The sequence below is a fragment of the Protopterus annectens genome, chromosome 1.part2 (genome assembly GCF_019279795.1).
Source record: "Protopterus annectens isolate FY-2018-M chromosome 1.part2, PAN1.0, whole genome shotgun sequence".
NCBI classification, from domain to species: Eukaryota; Metazoa; Chordata; order Ceratodontiformes; family Protopteridae; genus Protopterus; species Protopterus annectens.
The window spans coordinates 1,237,531,697-1,237,554,920 of record NC_056727.1 but is presented as its reverse complement, the minus strand read 5'-3'; the positions used below and the strand labels follow the sequence as shown (position 1 = coordinate 1,237,554,920).

Sequence of the window (23,224 nt, the reverse complement as noted above, 5' to 3'; positions counted from 1 at the left end):
ATGGAACAGTATGGGTCTAAGGGGACATCTTCCCTTATGAACACCATAGCATTCATTGAAGAGATAACAGCAGTAGTTGATCAAGAACTGACAGTACATACTGCTTCTCTTGATCTTGCTAAGGCAGTGACATATTTAAAGCTTTAAATATCAATAGCATACATAATTAACTTGGTTAAAAATCATTCTAAATACAGCAATTAAACTCTTTAAGCTTCTTTGCAGTAATAAATAACTGTGGAATGATCTACTTCATTCCAGTTCATTACAAAACAATTCTTCTTGTTGAAATGGCACATGTGAAGAACTCAGGATGCCCGCTAAATGCATCTCCTTTTGTGGCTTACATTTCATAACCAAGTTGCACTTCTGCAATTCTAACAATGTTTTCTGATTCAAGTGATATCTTGTGGAGCAGCTTTTTAGATATACTCTGTAATGCTTATGGTCTGCTTTTCCAAACATTTATTTTTTTTATCATATAAATACTCATGTGACTTTTCACAGCTGTATATGACAGCAATGATTCTTTTCCTATCTGAGCATACATTTCTGGAATTTGCAAAGAAATGTTATCTTGACCTATTTTTACATTATCATCTTACATGATAACTTTATCGGTTCTATTCTGGGCAGCATCTGCTTATAAAGTGACTGATTATTAATATCAGAATATTCCAGTATGGGCACTTCTGTCATTAACCATTTAAGTATTTCAAAGATTTTTCTTACTCTGTACTCCAGTACCATTCTACAGTTTGTTCTATTAATTTCCTTATTGTCAAACTTATTTCTGACACATTCAGAATAAACTTTAGAAGCTACTGCCATATTCCAGAAATTCTCCTGAAAGTCTGTGTATCCACTGGAAGAAGCATTTGTACTACTGATTTTATTTTCTTAATGTCTGGTTTCAAGCTTTCAGACATTAAGACATTACATTTTCTTCAGTTCTGTAACTCTAATTTTCTTCTTATTTTTTACTCTTCAAGCTGTTTATTTATTCTCATTCTGTATAGTAACTCAGTCAGTCAAACATCATGGTCTTCTCTGTCCTGACCTGACACTAAAATACTGTCAGTACTATTGAAACACCATCAATCTCTTTGCTTAAATATGCAAGAGGTTTTTAAAATATTTATGTGATGAAATGAAAGTTTAAGAAATCCACATCTTCACATATGTGAATTAAAAGTACATAGTTTGGAACTTCCCTCATCAATTTGTTTTGCAAAAATCTCCTGATTAACCTCAAGATCTGTCACTGTGAATTGATACTGTGAATAATGTTTATCACAGTAAGTCTCTGACAAGTTAAACAACCCAATTTAATTGAATCACCTGCTATATAAGCTATCTAGAAATAAATCTTATATTTTTTTTATTCTTATTTTCACATATAAGTGCTTTCTGCCACAACAGTTTTACATGCTGACAAATAGAAGTAAGCAGTTTATTCATCAATTATTTCAGCTTATTCTCCTTAAAATTAATTACTTCAGAAATGTTAATAAACATTATATCAACCCTGTGCTAGTATTTAGTCTAAACACTGTATATTTATTAATGTTGACTTTTTCTGCCCAGATATCCATCATACTCCTGGGTTGTTTATTCTTAGTGCTCTTGCCTTGCCCAATATTGACTCTTTGCATATTTTCAATACAAATTGTTTCCATAAACAACTTATTTTGATCACTTTGTTCCAGTTCATGTAATCACTTGGACTGAAAATTTACTTTTACTTTACACATTCTAGAAATGTGATTTCTTTTTCCACAGCTTTTGAACACTTGATTAATATCAAGACTTTCTTTTTAGCATGCGTATGACCTCATCCTCACGCAGAACATATCAATTAACTGTTCCTGATTATATTCTTTTTATACTTGCCAAAGCTCTCTTTTTACCTGTTTTCAGTTTTCTGCCTTGTAGGGAATTAGGCACAATTTATATGTTTCTGTGAGCTCTTTTAAAGTAATTTTACTCATTCTGAAGCCATAAGTCATTAATATTAAACATAATTCACACATCAATTTATCTCTTCTCTGATCATTTCTGATACCACACAAGATTCTATCTCATAATAAGGAATCATGTAACTCACCAAATTTACAGCCTTTGGCTCAGTTCATTAATTCAATAACATAAGCATGTTTAGACAAGAGACTGTAGACTGGTAATAAATAAAAAAGCGTATCGCAACCCAAAAAAACTTTTCGGAACTATTTATTAATCAAAACAATTATCCAGTAGATTTTCTGCCAAATAAATAGTTGAAAAACATAGTTGAAAAACATATTTTGTATAGGAACCATTTCATAATATTAGGGTATACTCCCAACATGTGACATATATAAAAACCATATACTCCGTAATAATACAACGTGTAGTCTTATTTAAAAAGACCAACCCTTTGTATTATGCGTGTGTGTATAGAGTGGTGTTAATTCCATAAATAGCACCTTTTGATAAAAATAAATAAATAAATAAATAAATATTAATATGTATAAGTGTGAAATAAATAAATATATATATGTAAATATCTAATACTAATATAAATATAAATAAGAATGTGTAGTATGTATTATCTGTAATGTTAAAATGATAAAACTATTTATTTGGCAGAAAATCTACTGGATAATTGTTTAATTAACTATTACCAACTAACTATTACCAACTAATTAAATGATATGATTGGACAGTTTCATTTATATAAAGTAGCTGCTGTTCTAAAACTCTTCACTCTGATGAAACCCGTGATGTAAACGGGTGAAAGCGCTAAGTGAAGTTATATTTGTTTTACTTGTTTTGATTAATAAATAGTTCCGAAAAGTTTTTTTGGGTTGCGATACGCTTTTTTATTTATAAGCATGTTTAGAGTCTGTGGGATTTTGTACCCTCAGGATGAACAAATGTCATCTATATAGCAGATTTTATCACACAGTAATTCTGAATGTTTTGCCTCATCACAGCAGTACTTTCTGTTTTTCCTCTTGAAACTAAAATGTATTACAAACTTTCAGAGCTTCTGCTACAGAATACAGAAATATACCACACTGTACCTTTTCAGTTTTCTTGTTTATAGTAGTCACACTCGAATAAAAATTCTTGATCCACAGTTCCTAGATCTCAGACAAATTACCCTGGAGAAAAATGTTTTCTGCTAGCTGTAGCTGCACACCTTTTCAAATGAATGAATTGTGGTTTATTTGCAGTTACTTTAAAATCATTTAGCATTTGCTATTCAAAAACACAGTAATGAAATGAGACACAGGGCTGCATGCTGACAACTTCATCAGCATTTACTTTCAGACTGCAAAATACTCTACAGGAAACCAGATCACATATTATGCATATGGGGCTTAACAGAGACTTCAGGCAGTAGCCTTCAAAAGTTGTAAACACATCTTTTACAGGAAGTATATACCTAAAATTATCAAACATATCTTGTATTGAAATTACCTTGAATAAATTAATTAATTGGGGTGTAAAATGTCAGTGGTTTCTTGGCTGTCTTTTCATTTTATATTAAAATTTTCTGTACTGTTTTGTGATTAATTTGTTCATCTGGCCTACCTCTTCTGCTTCTAGCTTCCATTGCATAGTTGTGCTTCAATGAGTTAATCAGAAAGAAAAAGTCTGTGTAATCTATTTTGTCTATCTACTTAGAGACATGTAAATTTTACTTAATTCCAAACTTCATCTTTTCCTTATTTTTGTTCTGAATGCCCTAGAATGTCTTATGCATCTACAGGCCTTAATGACCTGTCATTTTACCCCATAGAAATGTCTTACTAACTGGAATGCTACATTGGTACCTGTAATAATTTTATACCCATGGTTTGAAGAATATACACATTGAAGTCCACACAGTCAATTTTGCATAGGCTTTTTTGAACAGTATGTAGTACCATCATTGGCTTTCCAAGAAGGGTTTTTAGCCCAAGTCCTTTCTAATATAGTTTATAAAATTGAACCATAATCGGTGATTAAGCAACAAACAAGCTAGCTGGGCAAAACTCTGTCCTCTTTCTAGATAACTTCCTGTAGCCCCAGAATTACACCGGATGTGCCCATTGCTATGTACTACTGCTTTACTATTTGATGTATTTTTGATGCATTTTTTATATAGTACCATTGTGTATTTCCTGTCGATCCTTCATCACACTGTGCATGTGAATTCTAGGCTTTTGTGCCTCTTTCTATAAGGATTCCAAACTCACATGTCTTTCTTGTGTCCCAGGTATCCTGTTTATTGAAATGAATATGAGAGACAGATTGATAAATAGCATATCATTAAAATAAATATTGTTTTTGACTAACTCATACTGTTTTGTTTTTGACCTCCCACAGAGACCTGAAACCAGAAAATATTCTTCTTGACTCTCAGGGACACATTGTTTTGACAGACTTTGGTTTGTGTAAAGAAGGACTGGAACCCAGTGGAACCACGTCCACCTTCTGTGGTACACCAGAGGTAAGGGTGCTAAATGTACAAGCAGAATCTTTCTCACATAGGACATTTATTTAACAGCAGAAAGATGCAGCTAATATGCTTCCTTTGCATAATGTTTTAGGCATTATGTGTAATTCACTGGCACAGAGTATTTTTGTACCAGTGTAGTAGGACCAGTAGTTGTTTTATATATAATCTATGTATCTGAATAAATCAAACAGCGGTTTATTTTAAAATTTGCTGTTTTAATATTTTTATGTATATTCTCTGTTTCCTTTTGTTCTTGCTGCTTATGTCTGACATGGATGGTATGGACTGGAAGCAGTCCAATCAACCCAGTGCATTTATCCTGACTTGTTATCTTACAAAGCTCCTCATTAGCACTCTTCAAGAAAAATCTTGATGATTGGATGGGAAATAGCAAGGAAATTCACTCCGGGGATCACCTCTGTGGCTCTGCTCGACAGTGGCACAGGAAATTAATTTTCTTGGGTGGCAAAAGACAGGGTACCTTTTTGGCTGGGTTTGTATAGGCCCCAGGGCCGATAGCCTAGTACCTACCTATGAACCTATGAACCTATGAACTAGATAGCATACTTTTTTGCAGAAACAACATTCACTAATGCTGTTTAAGTAATATACTACATCAAACACGGGGCTAATTTAAGCTAAGTAAAAATTTTTCGTACGCCAGTTATTATACAGTCTGATTTCTGAACAGTTAATAATGCGCTATAATGATTCTGTTCTCCTTCAGCTACTAAGACTTAAAACTGGGGTGAGAACCTTCAGTTTCTTTCACCTAGGTGGAGAAATCATGTACTAATAAACCACATAGCCATATCATTACCCACCGGAAGGTCTGAGTGAGGTATACTACTTTGGTTCTTTTATGCTGTTGCCTTCTAATTCAGGAAAAAATCTATCCCACAGTCCATTAGTAGCATCACTCATCTTCAAAACTGTGCCAAAGAAGCCTTCAAACATGCCCCCAGAGAAGAATGTGAGTGAGCACAGTAAGGCTGTATTTACAAAACCATCAATTTTCTAAAGCTTGGATCTTTCTCAAGTAGGATGAAAGAAGGTAACCTACAAACTGGCTATCTGAATCTTATTTCAAAGCACGCAACTAGTAGTAAAGCAAATGGAGCAAATGCACACCTAACATGAGCTTGACTTGACATAACAACTAGGCTGCTGCTTATGGGATGATTCTCATTTGTTAGATACATAAAAGATTAATTGCAGGAAATTCATAAGATACATGCTTGGGTATCTCATTAATTACATTGCAGACCAAGGACTTTGTCATCCCTATATGCATCCATGCATAGCTCTCAACTGTCCCTTATTTTGCAGAACATCCCTAATTTTGTCTCATATTTTCACCCTGCCCCAAGTAAAATGCTTGATTTTCAAATAAATCTCTTAGGAATACAGCCAGACTTCACAGAGTTTCAGATTTCTTCTTGTTCAGAAAATACCTGTTGATGCAAAACATGGTGTTCTATTAACTTGTGTAAGTGAATTGGAATAGTATTTAAAAATTGCCTTTAATGTCAAGCATTTGTCCCTGTTATTTTTGGCTTTGCACAGAATTCTTGGACAGAGAAGAATAATCCAATGCCCTTCTTAAATTGGTTATACTAGAGCAAATGGAATCATGTCCCACATTTAATGGTATAAAAGTCCATGAAAACACTCAGAAGTGGTTTGTTTGTGTGTGGCCTAAAGAGTTAGATGAAGAACTCAGACACGCCTTCTCTTTACTTGAAAACATCCTGAACTATCTCACAAGGGTACTTCCTTCTTGGTCCTGAAATTGTACTCTCTTTAAGCCCTTGTGCTGAATCTCTGTCCCTCGTACTTGTCTAATACTTTGTGATATAGTGGACCTCTCCCATAAATGCAGTAAGTACTTGAATTTGATATAAAGCCTTACCAATATGGTGGCTCTATTACACGCTGATTACTGCAAGTACCTCAGTCTTTGTAAATAAACAAGTATGCCTCAGTAATCTAAGGTTCTGTACCTCAACAGACACACAGTAGCACCTTACCACATACTTTCATATATTTGTACCACTGAGTGAATGACTAGCCTTCTAAATGAAAGCCTGACAGATTTTTCTAATTGGTTGATACAAACATAAAGCATATTCGAAATTAAGAAATTACACACAAAAGCTTTGCACTCTCATATCTCCTGCTACTTAAACTTCCTGTTTACATAAAGATCAGTTGTTTTTTATCAGCTTTTTTTAGTTGACCTGAGAATCGGGAACACTTCACAATGCCGAAATCCTGAAAGATCGAATTTCATATGGCTGAGACCATATGATCGAACTTTCGAAATCCCAACATTGTGAACAGAGATCTGCATACAGCATGGAATGGGATATTTCCCTTTTCCTCACTGTAGTGTGATCTCTGAGTTGGAATATTTAAGTAGCAGGGGTGTGGGGGGTGCAGGGGGGCTTGCCCTCCCTGCAGAAATATTTAAATTGTTGGGGTTTTTTTGGATTTGTTTCAGAATTTCAACATTCCAAAACATCGATCGTATATGAAATTCGATGTTTCGGAATTTCAAGATTCTGAAGTTAATCCCCTGAGAATCAGCTGACTGTTTTTGCCAAGTTGCAGGTTGCTGAATATTAAGTTAGTGCAGGAATGTTTGATAGTGGGGGTAAGGGATTTTTCCTTTTTCCCTGCAAAAAAACACTCTTTTTTTCCTTTTGTTTGTTTTGAGGATTAGCCTGCACAGTAGCGTGTTGAAATTAAGCACCTTGACATTTGTGTGACTGGATTATTAATAGTACAGCCATATGACTAAACTATTAAATCCATGACTAAACTATCTCCCAGTCTTTAGTGCAGCACACCTGGAACTGCACATTGGTGATCATCAGTAAGGGAGCTAATCATTTCATAGTTATATTCAGCCTTGTACCCAACTGACTAGCACTGCCCTCTTTACAACTGTCTTTTCAATCATCAACTGAAGTCTGAATAAATGGATGCACAGTTTGTGCACATCTTTATGCAGATTTCTGACAGTCACTCTGAACATACCAGATCCATGTTGCTTGTTGATGAGATGTGAGAGTAAGATTGGGAGCTTGGCAGCCACCTTGGATCAGGTTTAAGTTGGATCCAATGTACTACCAGGGATTAGTTGTTTACCTGTAACAAAGCCCTTTTGTTGGTAGGGGATCTACTAAGCTACCAGGAATTTTGTAGTTAAGCAAGCTTGATGAGCAGTATGACAAATGTTCATGATCTTCTAAGTTATGAGAAACCATGTGCCAAAACAGAGTGACTAATTAGCCTGAATAGGTTTGCTAGGCCCCTACATGCAAGTATAAGTGTGATAAGGAAAAGAAAGAGGGAAATGCATATTAACGGTGTTGACTGCACACCACGAGATCATCAGCATTTGGGCTTCCATGAACAGCAAAACTCTACTTTTGAAAGGTAGCTATGTACAAGATTCTCTTTTGCAGGTTTACAAAGCCCACATGGTTGTGGTGCACTGTCTAAGCATTTCTGAACTAACCAGAGTAGCTATTCTCTCCAACCTTACCTTTCAACCTCTCAAAGCAAGAAATCTAGACAAAGATGTAAATAATGGGGGGACAAAGGCCCAGAAATGGAGACACTTTTGAAATATTGCTCTTACAAGCTTAAAAAGTTGGTAGAATATCAGGTTTTGTATTAGCATGAATTTTCTGAAGGGTATAAAGTCTAAAACTCAAATGTCTGTTATTTTCTGACTTCAACTGTCAGTGTGATTTGCCAGAAAACCACAATTTTATGAGAAACAACCAAAAATAGGAGGCAAAAAAATCTCAACATTCTGCGAAAATCTGTACAGTTGAGAGGTATGTCTCCAACGCATATGTCTGACTTAATAAATCTCCTTTTATGTCTAGACAAGGATTTATACTGATTGTGTTTTAATGTTATTGTAGCATTAAGTTGCTTGGTGATAATCTATTAAATAGAAAAGATAAATAGAAAAGATAAAAACAGCAGTTATCTTAAACTGAGTTCTTCAAGACAGGCTATTCTGTTGTATTTACTGCACTAATGCTTTCTATGATGTAACAGTCTGCTGATATGCAGAGATTTGTGATGTGATGAAACCTGGGGAAGGAATACCTTGCAGTGAAAGAAATGTTATCAAACGTCAAAAGCCAGAGATTCTTATTTGTGAATTTAAGCTTTTTTTTTTTTTGCAAATACATTGTGAAGCATTTCTTGAAGTATTACAATGTTTTTTTTTAACAGTACCTGGCACCAGAAGTCTTGAGAAAACAACCTTATGACCGCACAGTGGATTGGTGGTGTCTGGGATCGGTTCTCTATGAAATGCTGTATGGACTGGTAGGTTGTCAATATGGTATACTTATTTACACTTAAGGAAAGTAGAGGTAAACTACTTTCCTTCATGGGGAAATTATTGAACTTACTTTGTTTTAGGAGATATATCCTCTGAACTGGTAAAGATATAATGGTGTGCCTTTCAGTATGAAGAAAGTGTATATAGCAGCTTAGTGTATATACGGTAGTTGTTGCTGCTTAAAAGGCAGCCTAAGGGTGGATGAAGATTGAACTCTCAAGCATCATTTGCCTGAAGTTCAACTCAATGCAGATTGGAGCTCATCCAACAGAAATCACTGTAATTTGTAATGGCAGTGATGCCCTTTTGGGGGGTAATTTCCCCCTACTTCGAGTTGGTGCAACTAAGGATTTATAAGTTTTTTGGGGGGGGAGTGGAGGGCTTGCTCTCAACATCATGGGATGCAGGTGGCTTGCCGCCTGCAAAAATACTTAAAAACATTTTTACTGTCATTTTGGGGGGTGGTGAATTCAGTTCAGTGATTCCAGTCCTCAGCAAGTTACATTTTGTCTACTCAGGACTTCAGCCGTGGAGTGTGCTGTAAATACTGTGATCTGTAGTGTGTAAGACTAGATAGGTAGGGGTTCTAATCTCACGCCAACCCACTTGGGGTGTGTGTGTGTGTGTGTGTGTGCACATGTGCATTTCCCTGCATAACAAATGGGAATTCCACATTGACTTCCAAATTTCAATGGGCCTGCACGTTAAGCAGCCTGTGTGGCTCAAAGGACTAGAGCTTGTTTTAATCTAGACATAACCACTTATTTTTAGGGAGGTTGGGATAATGCCTTATAGACACAAGGTGCAAGGTTTTATTCTCACATGGGTTAATTGCATAGGCTTAAAATGGCCCACAAGTGCAGTTAGCCTAGTACTCATCTGTGAATCTATGAACCTCATAGTAGAAGCCTAGTTAAAATAATTTTCAAATAAAGGTCGCCATTCTGATGGCCACTTCCAACTTATCTTCACCTACCCCTTACTATAGTAAATAATATGTATATCCCCTGTAATTAGTTTAGATTGGTTTAGCTGTATGCCATCTTCAGAAGTCCGAAAGAAACTCCCAGTATACTCTATGAAGACCAAGGCCATAGACACACATGCTTCACTATCATTTGGAATCAATGTGCCATAGCTGTATATTTACCCAGCAAAGTCCCAGCCTAAGGTTATATTTAAGATCATTCGTGTTTAATGGCCTTACTGAGAAAGTACATTAAAAGTCAGACTCAAACAAGGAAGAAATTCCAGTGCTGTTACTTTGATAATGGCCTAGTCTTTCAGGCAGTTTCTAGAATATAAAATAATTATACATATCTGTAAATCTATGACATCATGGGAGTATCATTTTAGAATTTGTCTATCATCTAATGGGAGTAGCATTTTAGAATATGGCTATGTGGCTACTTCCCTTTGAGGTAACTCTTTTTTCAAAGTTGTTTCTTTAATGAGAATTTTCACAAACCAAAATTCCAAGTTATCTAAATGAATGAATTAATTGATTAATTAATTCATTAATGCTTTCTTGTAGTGAGTTTTATGGTTTCAGGGGAGGAAGCTAGCACTATCAGACTCCTGGTAGGTTGTATTAATGTCATGGCGCCATTGTGGAACTACTCACTGTTCATATTTGCTTGGTTTTCAATATTAGAAATGTTCTTTCTTTCTTTCTTTCTTTCTTTCTTTCTTTCTTTCTTTCTTTCTTTCTTTCTTCTGTCAAGGCACTGGGTTTTGTATCTATACTCAGAAACCATCTGTGGATCCTTGCGATATGGTAAACTGCAGACGTATAACCATCCCTCATTTTATGGTTAAGGTTGATAAGTGGGTATTCTACCTACATTTAAATGCTCATCTGACAGCCCTGATGTCCTTCACCTTTTTTAGTGTGAGTTCATAAAATGTTTTCCTAGTAAATCTGTTCTTGTGTTAGCTGTAGGTCAAAGCCTGTAGAGCAAAGATGACTGCACTTATTTAGTTTTGGTGTCTGCTGTCATCTCATATGCAGGGGACACTGTGTACCTTGACATTTTGCTTGAAAAGCAGCACTTCTACCAGTGTATAGCTGGTGAGGTCCTCTGCTGATTTGATCTCTGCTCACTGGCAGGTTTTAGAAGGTGGGTTCAGGTACTTAGACTATGCTATTTGCCATTTGGGTAATGTATTGTCTCATTTCTTGTTTACATTGAATGTACTGCTGCTTATAATCATGGTTCATTGCTACATTCTGATGTCTCTTTGTAACACTATAGCATGATGATGGCATCACTACTTACAGAACTCTCTTCACTGGACAACTGCAAAGGGATTAAATTCAGTGCCAAACAGCAGGGGCTTTGTATGACTGCTCTTCTGGAGCTCGATGGTTCTCTTGTTTTTCCTGTGCTTAGGTTTGTGCAGCCAAGTTCAGAATTTGAAAATAAATTTCTTTATAACCCGAACGACTAGTGCTGGAGCCTACCAGAGTGAATAAAAGTATGGAATTTGCTGCTTGTAGTGCTAAAATTTGTTACACATCTTAGCTGGAAAACCACTAGTAAACTCAGATCATTGCACAAGTACATGCAAGTTATTCTTATTACCTCTTGGCAGGCAGTTTACAATGTTTAGGGATCTGATTAACACTGATTTTCAAAATATTATGAAATCTTTGAATTACACAGATCAGTATCAAGTAATTGTTTTGGGAAATCCATCAATTTCTTCTTGGGAAGCTTTCCACAGTCAATGCTGTAATGTTATTAATAATTACAGACCATATCGCAAAATATATTAATCCAAATAAAAGCCCCTGAATGCACAACTCTTAACAAAATGTATTCGGGAAAAAAAAAAACACTTTAACTCTATACTGAAAATGTGACAGTAGTGCAGCTGACAAAAAAATCTCCACAATATCTCCAAAGGTCTGAAAGGAATGTCTGACTTCATCAAGTTATATACGAGAATAAAACCTTACTCAGAGTTCAGGATAACAAAAAAGTCCTTGCTTAAACATAATGGAAGTTGCAAAATCTAGATTGGATCACCTCTTAGTCAATGGCCTACTTATTTACAATCCAGCTTCCACGGCACATGAATTGTTGAAATACCTTAAATAAAAATTTCCATCTAACATAATAGCAAATGTAATCTGCCTATACATGTGGATAAGCTGACATTTTCTTCTGAACTACAGATTTATAAGACATTAAGATAAAACAAACTCACTGGTGGTATGGTTCCACACAGAGGGCTTACTTATGAAATCTGCACTATCAGGACTGTGCACTACTTATCAGTAGAATATGTACTCCCTTCCAGAAAAGGTGCCAAAACTCTAATTATCTATAAATCAAGAGGCCATCAGTTGATGTCTAATTATGGACCTATAAGCTGAATCATCATTTTGTGTAAATGCTTTGAAAAGTGCACTTTAGGGTATCTCGTGCAGCATGCAGTATTTGTCTATGGACCTCTTTTAACATGGATTCATTAAAAAGATCCTGTTCTGTCCAGTCTTAGAGGCTTTTATACTACTTGCTCTATGATTTTTGATATGTGTCTTCTATTAGTTGGCATCAGTATGGACCTTTCCAAGGTATTTGATAGAATTCTTCATACAGATGTGATAAAAATGCAGTAAGCAGGCAAACATCAATACCTAATCAACATATAGTTAGTTGAACATCTGACAGCATGAAGACAAAAATTTACCATCATAAGTAACTACTGGAGCTGATTTATACTACTAGATATGTACCTCATGGGCCATTGTTAGTGCCTGTATTAGCTAACAATTTGTTAATTGACTATTATTTAAAATGTGTGTTCTAGAGATTTATGATGATAATTGCAAGAAATAGGTCAGCAGTCACTGATAATGACCACATAAAACATCTTAAAGGAGAGCTGCACCCACAGACTGAAAAAACATGTTTATTTTATCAAGTTTTGATGTTTCCTATACTACATTTGGATTCTATATTCTTTTTTTTATATTTGTAAATGTAATTCCAGCATCTGCCCACATGGGGTCTGGCATCTTGATTTTTAAGTCTGCCTCCAGGTATCCCACAATGCACTGATGGGCTTTAAAATATTACATCATATCCCCTAAACTCCTGTCAATGCATTGACTTTACATATATTTTTCACATATACTCTGCTATAATTTAGTCAGTCAGATTTAATTACAATTTCTTGCTTTTCAATGACTTCTTAGAAGACAAACAGATTACACAGAACAGTATTCTTAGCACATGAACTTTGTTTCCTGTTGTGAGCTATCAATCACAGCAGCAAACAGCTCAAATTTTCCAATTTGACAGATACAAAAGGAAGATGTTTAGGGAGAGGGCAGATGAGTGTAAGGACTACAACTCAGGCATAACAAAATATTGAAAATTGGCCATTTTGGAAAGGAAAAGAAGTAACAGGCACTGAGAATACTGTTGTATGTGACTGTCCCTGTTTGTCTTTTAAGTAATCATTGAAAAGCAAGAAATGGTAATTAAACCTGACTGAATAAAATAAAGCAGGGTATATGTGAAAACACATGTAAAGTCAATGTATTGACAGGAACTTTGGGGCTATCATATAATATTTTAATACCAAACACTACAATGTGGGATACTTATAGATAGACTAAAAATCAAGATCCTGGGGCCCATGTGGTCAGATTCTGGAATTACATTTAAAAATATAAAAAAATAAATAAAAACCTGAAGTATCCTTCAAAGTCTCAGAAAACCCAGTATGCAACATATACTAGCTCAAAAACAAACTAAGCAGAAACTTTGCAGTGTGGAAGGCATGAAGTTGACTCCTTGAAATATGTTATGCACGTAGTTCACTAATAAAAATTGAACTTTAAAACACTTACTACAAAATAATAAAATAGTAGGTAGTCCACAATTAAGTTAAAATGGAATATCCTTTATTGAAACACACAAACGTGATCCTAGTCGAATATAATGAAAAACGAATACATTCATTATTTATATATAATCAGGTTATTTGGAGCAAGGTAGTGGTTACAGAGGGAGGTTCTGTTAACAGCAATAAAGCATTAAACTCATTCCTTTAACCAAGTCCCCCTTCACCCTTTAATACCATGGTGTAAACTGAAACTGTGCTACTTTAGAACTGAAACTAAAAAGCTAGAGATAAAATATATAAGAATAGCTTATTAAGACTAACTTACCAATCCAAACTTTATTAATTAAGAAACCAACTCACTAACAAAATGACTAACTAATTAAATAGCAAAAAGATCTACCACCAGATAGCTATCAGAACAAATATTAGTAACTTATAAACTGAAGCACGTTTAACAAAGATCACTTTCATACAAAATAAATACTTCATCAGGTTTGTGTGTAAAAAAAAATCATAATATTAATAAATGTGTATAAATCTACAAGTGAAAACCTAAGTAGTCTGAAAACCATAGCTATAATTGCTAAGGTGAAAATACAGTGAAAAATGTTAAAAACAAAGCATCTAACTAAGAAAGCAATTAGTTTAAATGAGTAAAAGTGTCAGAAAACAGCACCAATGTCAGTTGTTTTCACTGTAAAGTATTTACATTGTTTGATATTTGTTATAACAATATTAGCATGTATAATATTAGCATTAATCACTCCCATATCAGACTTGTAATAGTCTTTTAAACAATGAAAATATAAAAAAGTATAGAGTCCAAAATTAGTGTTAAACTGTAGGAAATATCAAGATATCATGAAATAAACATGTTTTTTTTCAGTCTGTGGGTGTGGTTCTCCTGTAAGTCACGTTTGGGTGCTGTTTCTCATCAGCATACTATTTCTCTAGGTATTTTTTATCCTCTCCACCCATTGTTTGCCAACCACCAGTCCTCCTCTGTTAATAGGCCTGTTTGTTCCATGTGAGGTGAGAGCCAGTCATGGAAGGCCATCATCCAGACAGCCATCAGGAGCATTTCTATTTAGCCCTTGGTGGCTGATGTAGGCACTTGATTTGGAATGTAATTTCAAGAATTCTACCTATGTACCTACTGAGAGGCTTTGTTTTGTCCAATTACATCTTTTTCTCAATCAGAATTTAATATTATTTAATTAATATTAACAGACTTAAGGTCTGAGGCAGACCAAAATAATTAATAGAGTCCCTGCTGCTAGCCTTTCTCTTAGCCTTATATTCTTGTGAGTTCTCTTGCTACCATGCATGTAACACTCTTCTGTCTACTATCTCCAGATTTCAACTTTTTTGTTATTTTTCTCTTTTGTGTCCATTCTTTATACTTCAGTCTGGCCTCCTAGAGTAGAAGTAGGTGCCCTTTATCTAGGTATGCCAAGTCAAAGGAACTTTGTGTTATTTGAAAGACTATTTGGAGCTGTGCAATTGGTAGAAGATATGTAATTACCGTGTGAAACTAACAAGGGAATTATTTCATTTGTTTTCCTCCCTTTCATCCTTTCCTTTCTATATGTCTGTAGAAACAGATCTGAAAGAAAACATAAATAAATAAGACCTCTAAGTTGTGCTTCCTGTATCATTCTATCAATACCGTGGTGTACCTTCCTGTAGTGTGCCATCAGGGCACTTGTTGTTACTAGGATTAAGCTGCTGGAGTACACTACCATAGATTCACTGTCATAATAAAATAATACATCAGACTGGATAATGAAGTCATAATCATGCCAAATGGATATTCATCACTCCAACTGACAGAGTACATAGATGTGATTATCTTTTCTCTCTTTACTTGATTATTTATTGATTAATTAATTGACTCTTTTTGTCACAACAGTTGTATTGTTACAGGCCATCTTGTGACCATCCATTCTACCTATATTCATTCCACATTTATCCCTTACCAAAGCAGGAAGATCTTTTTTACAGCAGCTATGATGGAGTTTATGTATATGGCTACTCACTGTCCTGTGGCTGGACATGTACTATCTTGAGTGTGCACATACCTTCTCACTGGCATATGTTATGTTACCAGTTGAGCAATCACCTCCCAGGAAACATGATCAGACCAGTGGCCACTCATATCTTCCTCTTCACCATCACTACCACCACAGCCATCAGTATGGCACACCATTACCTAGATCGCATGTCAAATACAGGTTGCTGGTTGCTCAGAAATTAACCATACACTTGCATCAACATCCTGATAGTGTTAAATGTTTGAGGAAAAAATGGAATACATTTCATGAATTCAGTATAATAGAAATAAGGTGCATTTCTGTAAACATTACATAATTTAAGTAAAAAGGAGTGATACATATTTCTAAAATGGTCATAAATGGGCCTGATTAAGTGTAATCATGGAAATTTGCATTCTTCAATAAAAAATAATCAGAAGTACTTTTCTGAGATTATTACATATCTATGTTATAATTGGCACAATGAAGGTCAGTATATGGAAAACTGCAGACATCCAGAAAAACATATAACCTGCTTTGTCACTGCACTTCACTTCAAAACTATATCACTATTGTGCACTGACCCACAATGTTGTGTGCTTTACCATTAAACATACCACTCAACTTGCAGACCTTGAAAATGGAAACAAAGGCCCTTGAAATGTAAAACATCCAGATAAAAATCTGGATATCTCATTATCATAACCTTTGAATGTCAAATAGCACATAACTCTTCCTGCTTCCAGTAGAAGTGTGTAATACTACTTATAAATACATGTTTAAAAAACAGAGTGACAAAATAATGGAAAAAGATAAGCACATTATCAAAGAGACAGTGTAAAAGCTGTGGAATTTAATAAACTGTATTGTAAAATTTAATTTTGCTTAAGAAAAAAAGGAGATGTAAGAAGTGTGTCCTCTTTCTTTAAATTCTTAGTACCACTAATATGTTGGTCATGCAGTCTGGTTTTCTGTGTACTAGACAGTTTCAAAAATCAAGTGTGACGAGGGGGATTCAGAAAACTGTATGAAGGGGTAATAATGCCTAAAAATAGGGACATACCTCCAAAAATAGGGACAACCTGTGTGGGGGTAAATCAGGCCTGAAATTAAGAACATTCCTCCAAACTAGGGACATTTGAGGGGTCTCCATCAAAATATAGATTTCATAATTTTGTCATGGTTTCACCATCCTTTTTGTCAGTAAAATGAAAGAAAAATGTTAATGACTGAATCACTTATTCAATCTTCATATTTCAGTGCCAGCAGGATAGTTTTTGTTTAAATGGTTAGTAATATTAAAAGTTTTCACTGAGATGTGTGCTCTGTCAGCAGTGTTAGCAGTTTAAACTGAGATATGTGCTCTTTTTCTTCAACAGCCACCTTTCTATAGTCGAAATGTAGCTGAGATGTACAGTAACATTTTACACAAGCCTCTGCTGTTAAAACCCAATGTGTCAAATGCAGCACAGGAGCTACTTGAGAGCCTGCTCCAGAAAGATCCGAGGAAAAGGCTTGGAGTCAGAGAAGACTTTGTAAGTCAAAGTATTTATTTTTAATTATGATTCAAGTGTTTATTTTCTTTGTAGTTAAGCCTTAGAACCCTGATGTAGTGAACCTTGGATTATGGTGTATCACTTGCAACATTTCCTGTGCGGAAATAGAGGCAAACGCAGTACACTTACCATTTTCTATACTCTTCAGTTACCACAGGAAAATAACATGGAGGTGTCTTGCATCTTTTAAAAAATTGTGGTGTGATATTATGAATACCAAAACTAAAACTAGAGTCAACTAGAAACAGTCCTTCTAAGATCTGCCTGCACTATTTGATCTTCCCTATACCCGTAGAGCAGATCTATGAAGCACATGTTCAGAGCTAAAATAAACAGCTCTTTAGCTCTTGACTATCAACATGCTGATAAAAGCTTAAAATGAAAAGCAAACAGTAATGCTCAGTATCACGGTGAAGCTGATATCACATGCTTCTTTAGTAACTTCACATATAGTAACCTCATTTGTAGAGTGAAGTTAGATTACTTACAGACTAGCCAGTGCAGAGTTGTAGCAGTATAGTTTGGTGGTCTTGGCAATATACCCATTTGATGGTAACCATCTGAAATTTCTTGACTCACACTGACAAGTCCCAAAATGTGGAGACCAGATGGCCATAAATCCATGCATACATATACCAACTCCAAGATAACCATTTATTGGAATATTCCCTTTTATCTAAAGTATGGCAATGCTAGAGTTGGTACATATACGTGTGGGGGATTGGGGGTCCCAACATTTGGGGATGCAGGGGTGCTTGGCCCCTTGCAAAACCAAGTTTAAAGGAGAACAATTATGTTTGATATTTGCTCTTCTCTCATTTTTTTGTTTTTTTCACTGTATCTGGACTTGGCAAAGTGAGTCCTAAGAGTTCCATAGGTAGCCACATTTGGCACATTCCTGTTTTCAATTAGCAATAGACATGTGATCACTCAGTGGCAGCTTGTCAATGCAATTTACCATTAAGCCACCTCAGCTAAAAAAAATAATCAGCCCTGCCCAGTCTTGAACCCAAGACCCTGTACACCACAGTCAAAGCAATGTACTACAACTCTAGCTGAGCTATAAAAGAAGCCACAGGCCCTGATGAGGATTGAACTCATGACCCCTGGTTTACAAGACCAGTGTTCTTACCCCTGAACTACAGAGCCAGATGTAAACTGTCATACTGCGTTTTTAAAGGTGGCAATGTGTTATTATGCTGAAACCTAGTAATTTGTTGCTGCCTTTAAAAGAAAATAACAGTTTTACAGTTTTCAGGCTGTTGAGGGTGATCACTGTAATAATCTGCCAACCTGTTTGGTGCCACTTACAGGTTTGCATCCAGATCAGCCACCCCTACTTACATGACTTCACTGTGGCTCTAAGACAGTGCAAGTAGATTAAAGCATTCTAAAGATAGTGATAGTGATCCAGAGAAACAGACAGAGACAGAGAGTTTACATGCATGTGTGTATTTTAGGAGATTACTAAGCTACTTCTGGAATGCTACCTGACAGAACATGGGTGGAAAATCAGCGGAAATGCCTTATACGGAAAATAAGCTCGTTGCTGTCAGTTTATGCCTATATTATGTTTTGTGGGCCATCTTTCTGGTGTACAGGCTGAAGATCTGATTATAGTGTCAGTGACAGGGGTTCTACTGGCATTTTAGGCATTAAAAGAGGAACAAAATTTCAGAACTAGTTCTGCCTCTCTTTGCCAAACCGTACAGTGCATCAAAGTAATGCTAGTTATCTGTTTTCTTGATGAAGCTGAGTTAAAGGTCATAAGGTGGTAAGAAGCCTGCCTCAGTAAATGATCATGTACTTTTTTCTGCACTGGAACCATTGCTTAACCACACGGTCTTGTTTTAAAAAGCCATTTTTACTGTGGTTCTGTTGTACTTCTGCTGCATTTTACTGTTAAATCATTTTATTGTGTGTGCACTTGATTTATCTGCTTAAAAGTTAAACATTTAAACTGTATTTAGTTCTGTAGGTGTCACACGCAAGTGCAACAGCCTTTTCTGAGCATTGTTACTGTTAAAATTGCTTTTTGCAGCTTAATGTCATAAAAACAATAAAAAAAAAATACTATCTGTATTGCTTGTTTCCTGCCCTTTCCTATACTAGAATAGTCCGTATCCCAGATCTGCTGGTTTCAGGACTTTAGTCTGTGTTTCTGAGTGGTCCAGACCTTGTTGTGGTAGTGGGAGGTCTTTCTGCTTATTAGTGAGAGTGGTAAGCGTTGAAACAGCCTACCTGTCACAAGAGGAGTTGTTTCCAGCTCTGAAATTAACCTTATTGGCTATTTTGGGCTGATTTCTATCCCTTTCAACTTTCTGAGTTAAAAACCTGTGTTTGAGTGGGTTTGTGCATCGCGCAGTGCCACATAGCTAGGGCTAAACTATTCCTGGTGCCATAAAGTCTGCTCTTCAGTTTTTCCCTTAAAAGTAGCCAGATTCTTAATTTTAACACTTGAATCTGCTTCTTCATGCTCAGTACTGGTTCAGGAATTGTCATAAGTACTAAATAAGCTACAGATTACTACAACACTCAGTCTTCCTCATTACCTAGAGGATAACAGTTTTTTTGTACTTATCTTCCTCAGTTGCTTAGAGGGAAACAGCTCTAGTATTTACTTCCCTCATTTGTCTAGAGGAAATTAATGATTGCCCAGGCATGTCCAAGGGACAGCTCCTGTCTACCTTATGAATCTAGGCATCTTGGGGCAATGTAGCAATTGCCACATGTACACTGACAACCCTCTCGTCCTACCACCCAATGCTACAACCTGTGAGAGATGCATTTATCTAGCCAAACTGGAGGAAAAGCTGTCTCAAAGCAAGACTGAACTTGTCAGTCAAGAGGAGAAGGTAAACACTTGCACCACACTGCACTCATCACATAGTCCCACTAAACCTACACCACCAAAACCCACACAAAGAAACACAAAAACATTCATGGAGGCTCTCAATAATAACCTTCCCAAACAACAGAGACCTCCAAAGCAGAAACACAAGCAACTTCCACCCAACACAACCCAAAAGACACATAACCCACAGCCTCAGTGTGCCACTCAACCACAGCCCATAAGGCAAAACAAAGCACCCAACACATTAGTCATATGTGACTCTATAGTCAGGCACACTGATGTTCCACTCACCAGAATAGATCAGGAGAAGGTTACTGTTAGCTGCCTGTTGGGTTCCAGGATCCACCACATAACTAATGCACTCAGGTCACTCCTCAACAAGTACAAATATACCTTAGTCATTGTCCATGTTGGTGTGACCAACCTGAGATGTACGTCCCTGGACTACATGAAAAGAGACATGGAAGAGCTCTCTGATCTTGTAATCCAGGCAGGTATGACCCTAGCCCTGAGTAGCATCCTAGCTTTGCCCAGAATGATACCACAGTGCAAGGACAAAATGATTGACTTCAGCAATTGGCTAAGCTTCTGGTGTCATTGTCTGTTTGCCTGGGACAACATGGTCGACAGGCCACAATGCTTTGCCAGAGATGACCTGCACCTGTCACCCCTGGGATTCTGGGTACTGGCTAAGGCTCTTGACACCCCTATAGTGCCTTTTTAGGCAAGGTTCAAAGGACAAACCCACCACCCTAACAGGTATGGTCAAGCAAAAACTGAGGGTAATGCTACTCAACGCTAGAAGTCCAAACCTCAAAATGCACTCACTCAAGGTACTCCTTAAAATGGAGAACATCGATATCTGTGCACTGACTGAAACCTGGTTCAAGGCTCCAGAGAGCTCCCCTGCATTACCAGGCTGTAACTCATACCATACCTTTCGGCCATCTAACCTGGACCAGAACACCAAAGGCAGAGGTGTGTCCATATTCATTAAGGATATCCACACCTTCAGGCTAGTTGCCCAACATAATGCATCTGAAATTATCCAAGTGCAACTAACTTTGGGCAAAACTGCAGTCCAAATTATAGCTTGCTAGAGATCCCCCACCATGCCCCAGGATCCCCAGTCCTCTTTTCTTGATATACTGGAAAATATTAGGGTTCAACCAAACACCCTAATAATGGGCAATTTCAAATACCCCACCATTAACTGGGAAAACTACAGATGCACCAACTCCTTCGCTCAACATTTCCTAGAATTCATAAACTCCAATGCCCTGGATCAGCTTATCCACACCCCCACCAGGGGTGGCAATAGCCTAGACCTAGTCATTACCAACATGAGTGACCAGTGTTCCACACCTGAAGTCAACTCTTCATTGGTCAGATCCGACCATAAGCTAATCACCATTGATATCCACATCCTGCCCCCACCCCCATTAAGGAAACCACTGTAAAAAGTTTCTTCAAAGCCAACGTCATGCTTCTTAAGACAGAAGTGGCAAACTTCACAACACCCATGCAGATGGACAATACAGTTATGACTGCCGAATCCTACATGACTGCATTCTATAAGCACTTACAAGAGTGCATGAATCTGGCTATCCCTAACAGAACCAAGACACTGTCCTCCAAAAAAAGGAACCCAATATGGTGGTTCCCTGCTATAAACAAACTCTACAACAGAAGGAAGAAACTGTTGCAAAAGAGAGTAAAAACCCATGAGTGGTCAGCCTCAGTAAGAAGCTGAGATCCCTCATAAAATCGTCCAAAGCTAGCTATGAATACAGGATTGCCACAGATTCTAAGGACAACCACAAAGCATTCTATAGCTATGTCAAGAATCTCAATGGCAACACCCAGATCTGTTCTGAGTTACAGCACAATGGCACAAAAATTACAGAAGCAACTGATATCGCCAACATCCTGGCTGATAGGTTCAGTGCTAACTTCACCCCCCTCTCACCCACTAAAGGGCCCATATCCATACCAGAAGAATGCAGAGCCCCTGAAATCACAACTGAGCAGGTAATAACTGCACTCTCCAAAGCCAAGAACACAGCATCCATGGGACTGGACAACATCCCAGGCTGCGTTCTACAAGAACTTCAGAACAAACTGGCCCTCCACCTAAGCACCATGCTCAATCATAACTTCACATCAGGCTTTGTACCCACTGAATGGCGCACAACAACATGTATACCACTCCACAAAGGGCGATCCACGACGGGCCCCGGGAACTATCTCCCTATTAGCTTGACGAGCCTGGTCTGCAAGGCCATGGAATGCATAATCATGGAACTCATAAACAAAGACATTGGTAACCTCCAAACTCTAGACCCCACCCAGTTTGGGTTAGTGAAAGGCAGATCATGCCTCCCGAACCTGATTGACCTCTTTGAAATAGTCACCAAAGCAGTAGAAGAGTGTAAGGCAGTTCACACAGCCTATCTTGACCTCGCCAAGGCTTTCGACACCATCCTCCATTCTGGTATTACAGATAAACTCACTAAACTGGGTATAAATCCATACGTCACAAGATGGGTTGCCAACTGGCTCACTGACAGAACCCACACGGTAAAAGTTGCAAACCCCAATTCTGACTTCAAACCAGTGACAAGTGGTGTACCACAGGGTTCATTCTTGGGTCCTCTCCTATTTAGTATCTACTTCTCTGAAGTATGGGCTAACACAGAGGGTCTCTGGCTGACGAAGTTTGCAGATGACTGCAAATTGGGTGCCATAGTCGTGTCCCAAAATGACATAGATATCCCACAGAAGGGCCTCACTGAGACAGGTAACTGGTGTCACAGCCATGGCCTCAAGCTCAACGCCAAAAAGTGCATTGTCATCCCCTTTGGTAAAAACTCTGTACTCATGAACTACCACATAGGCGGCAGTCCACTTAATGCCAAAGGTGTGATAAGAGACCTTGAGACTCAGGTGGACAGTAGTCTCTCCTTTGATAATCACATCACCACAGTAGTCAGGAAATCCTTCTACATGGCACACCTCATCACAAAAGGTTCTCATCCAGGAAAAAAGAGGTCATTT

At 37.1% G+C, this 23,224-nt stretch overlaps 1 protein-coding gene and 1 non-coding gene across 2 annotated transcripts in view; one reads left to right on the top strand and one right to left on the bottom strand.

Annotated features, from left to right (window-relative positions):
- LOC122792320 (serine/threonine-protein kinase Sgk1-like) overlaps positions 1–23,224 on the top strand; it is a 111,076-nt gene that overhangs the window by 74,344 nt on the left and 13,508 nt on the right. Inside the window, exons 9-11 of the mRNA XM_044060113.1 lie at positions 4,357–4,480; positions 8,750–8,845; positions 17,137–17,292. Coding sequence (XP_043916048.1) covers positions 4,357–4,480; positions 8,750–8,845; positions 17,137–17,292 — 376 coding nt within the window. The remainder of the gene's footprint in view (positions 1–4,356; positions 4,481–8,749; positions 8,846–17,136; positions 17,293–23,224) is intronic.
- On the bottom strand, positions 18,390–18,462 carry TRNAT-UGU. The gene has a single exon. It is a non-coding gene; the product is annotated as a tRNA-Thr (tRNA).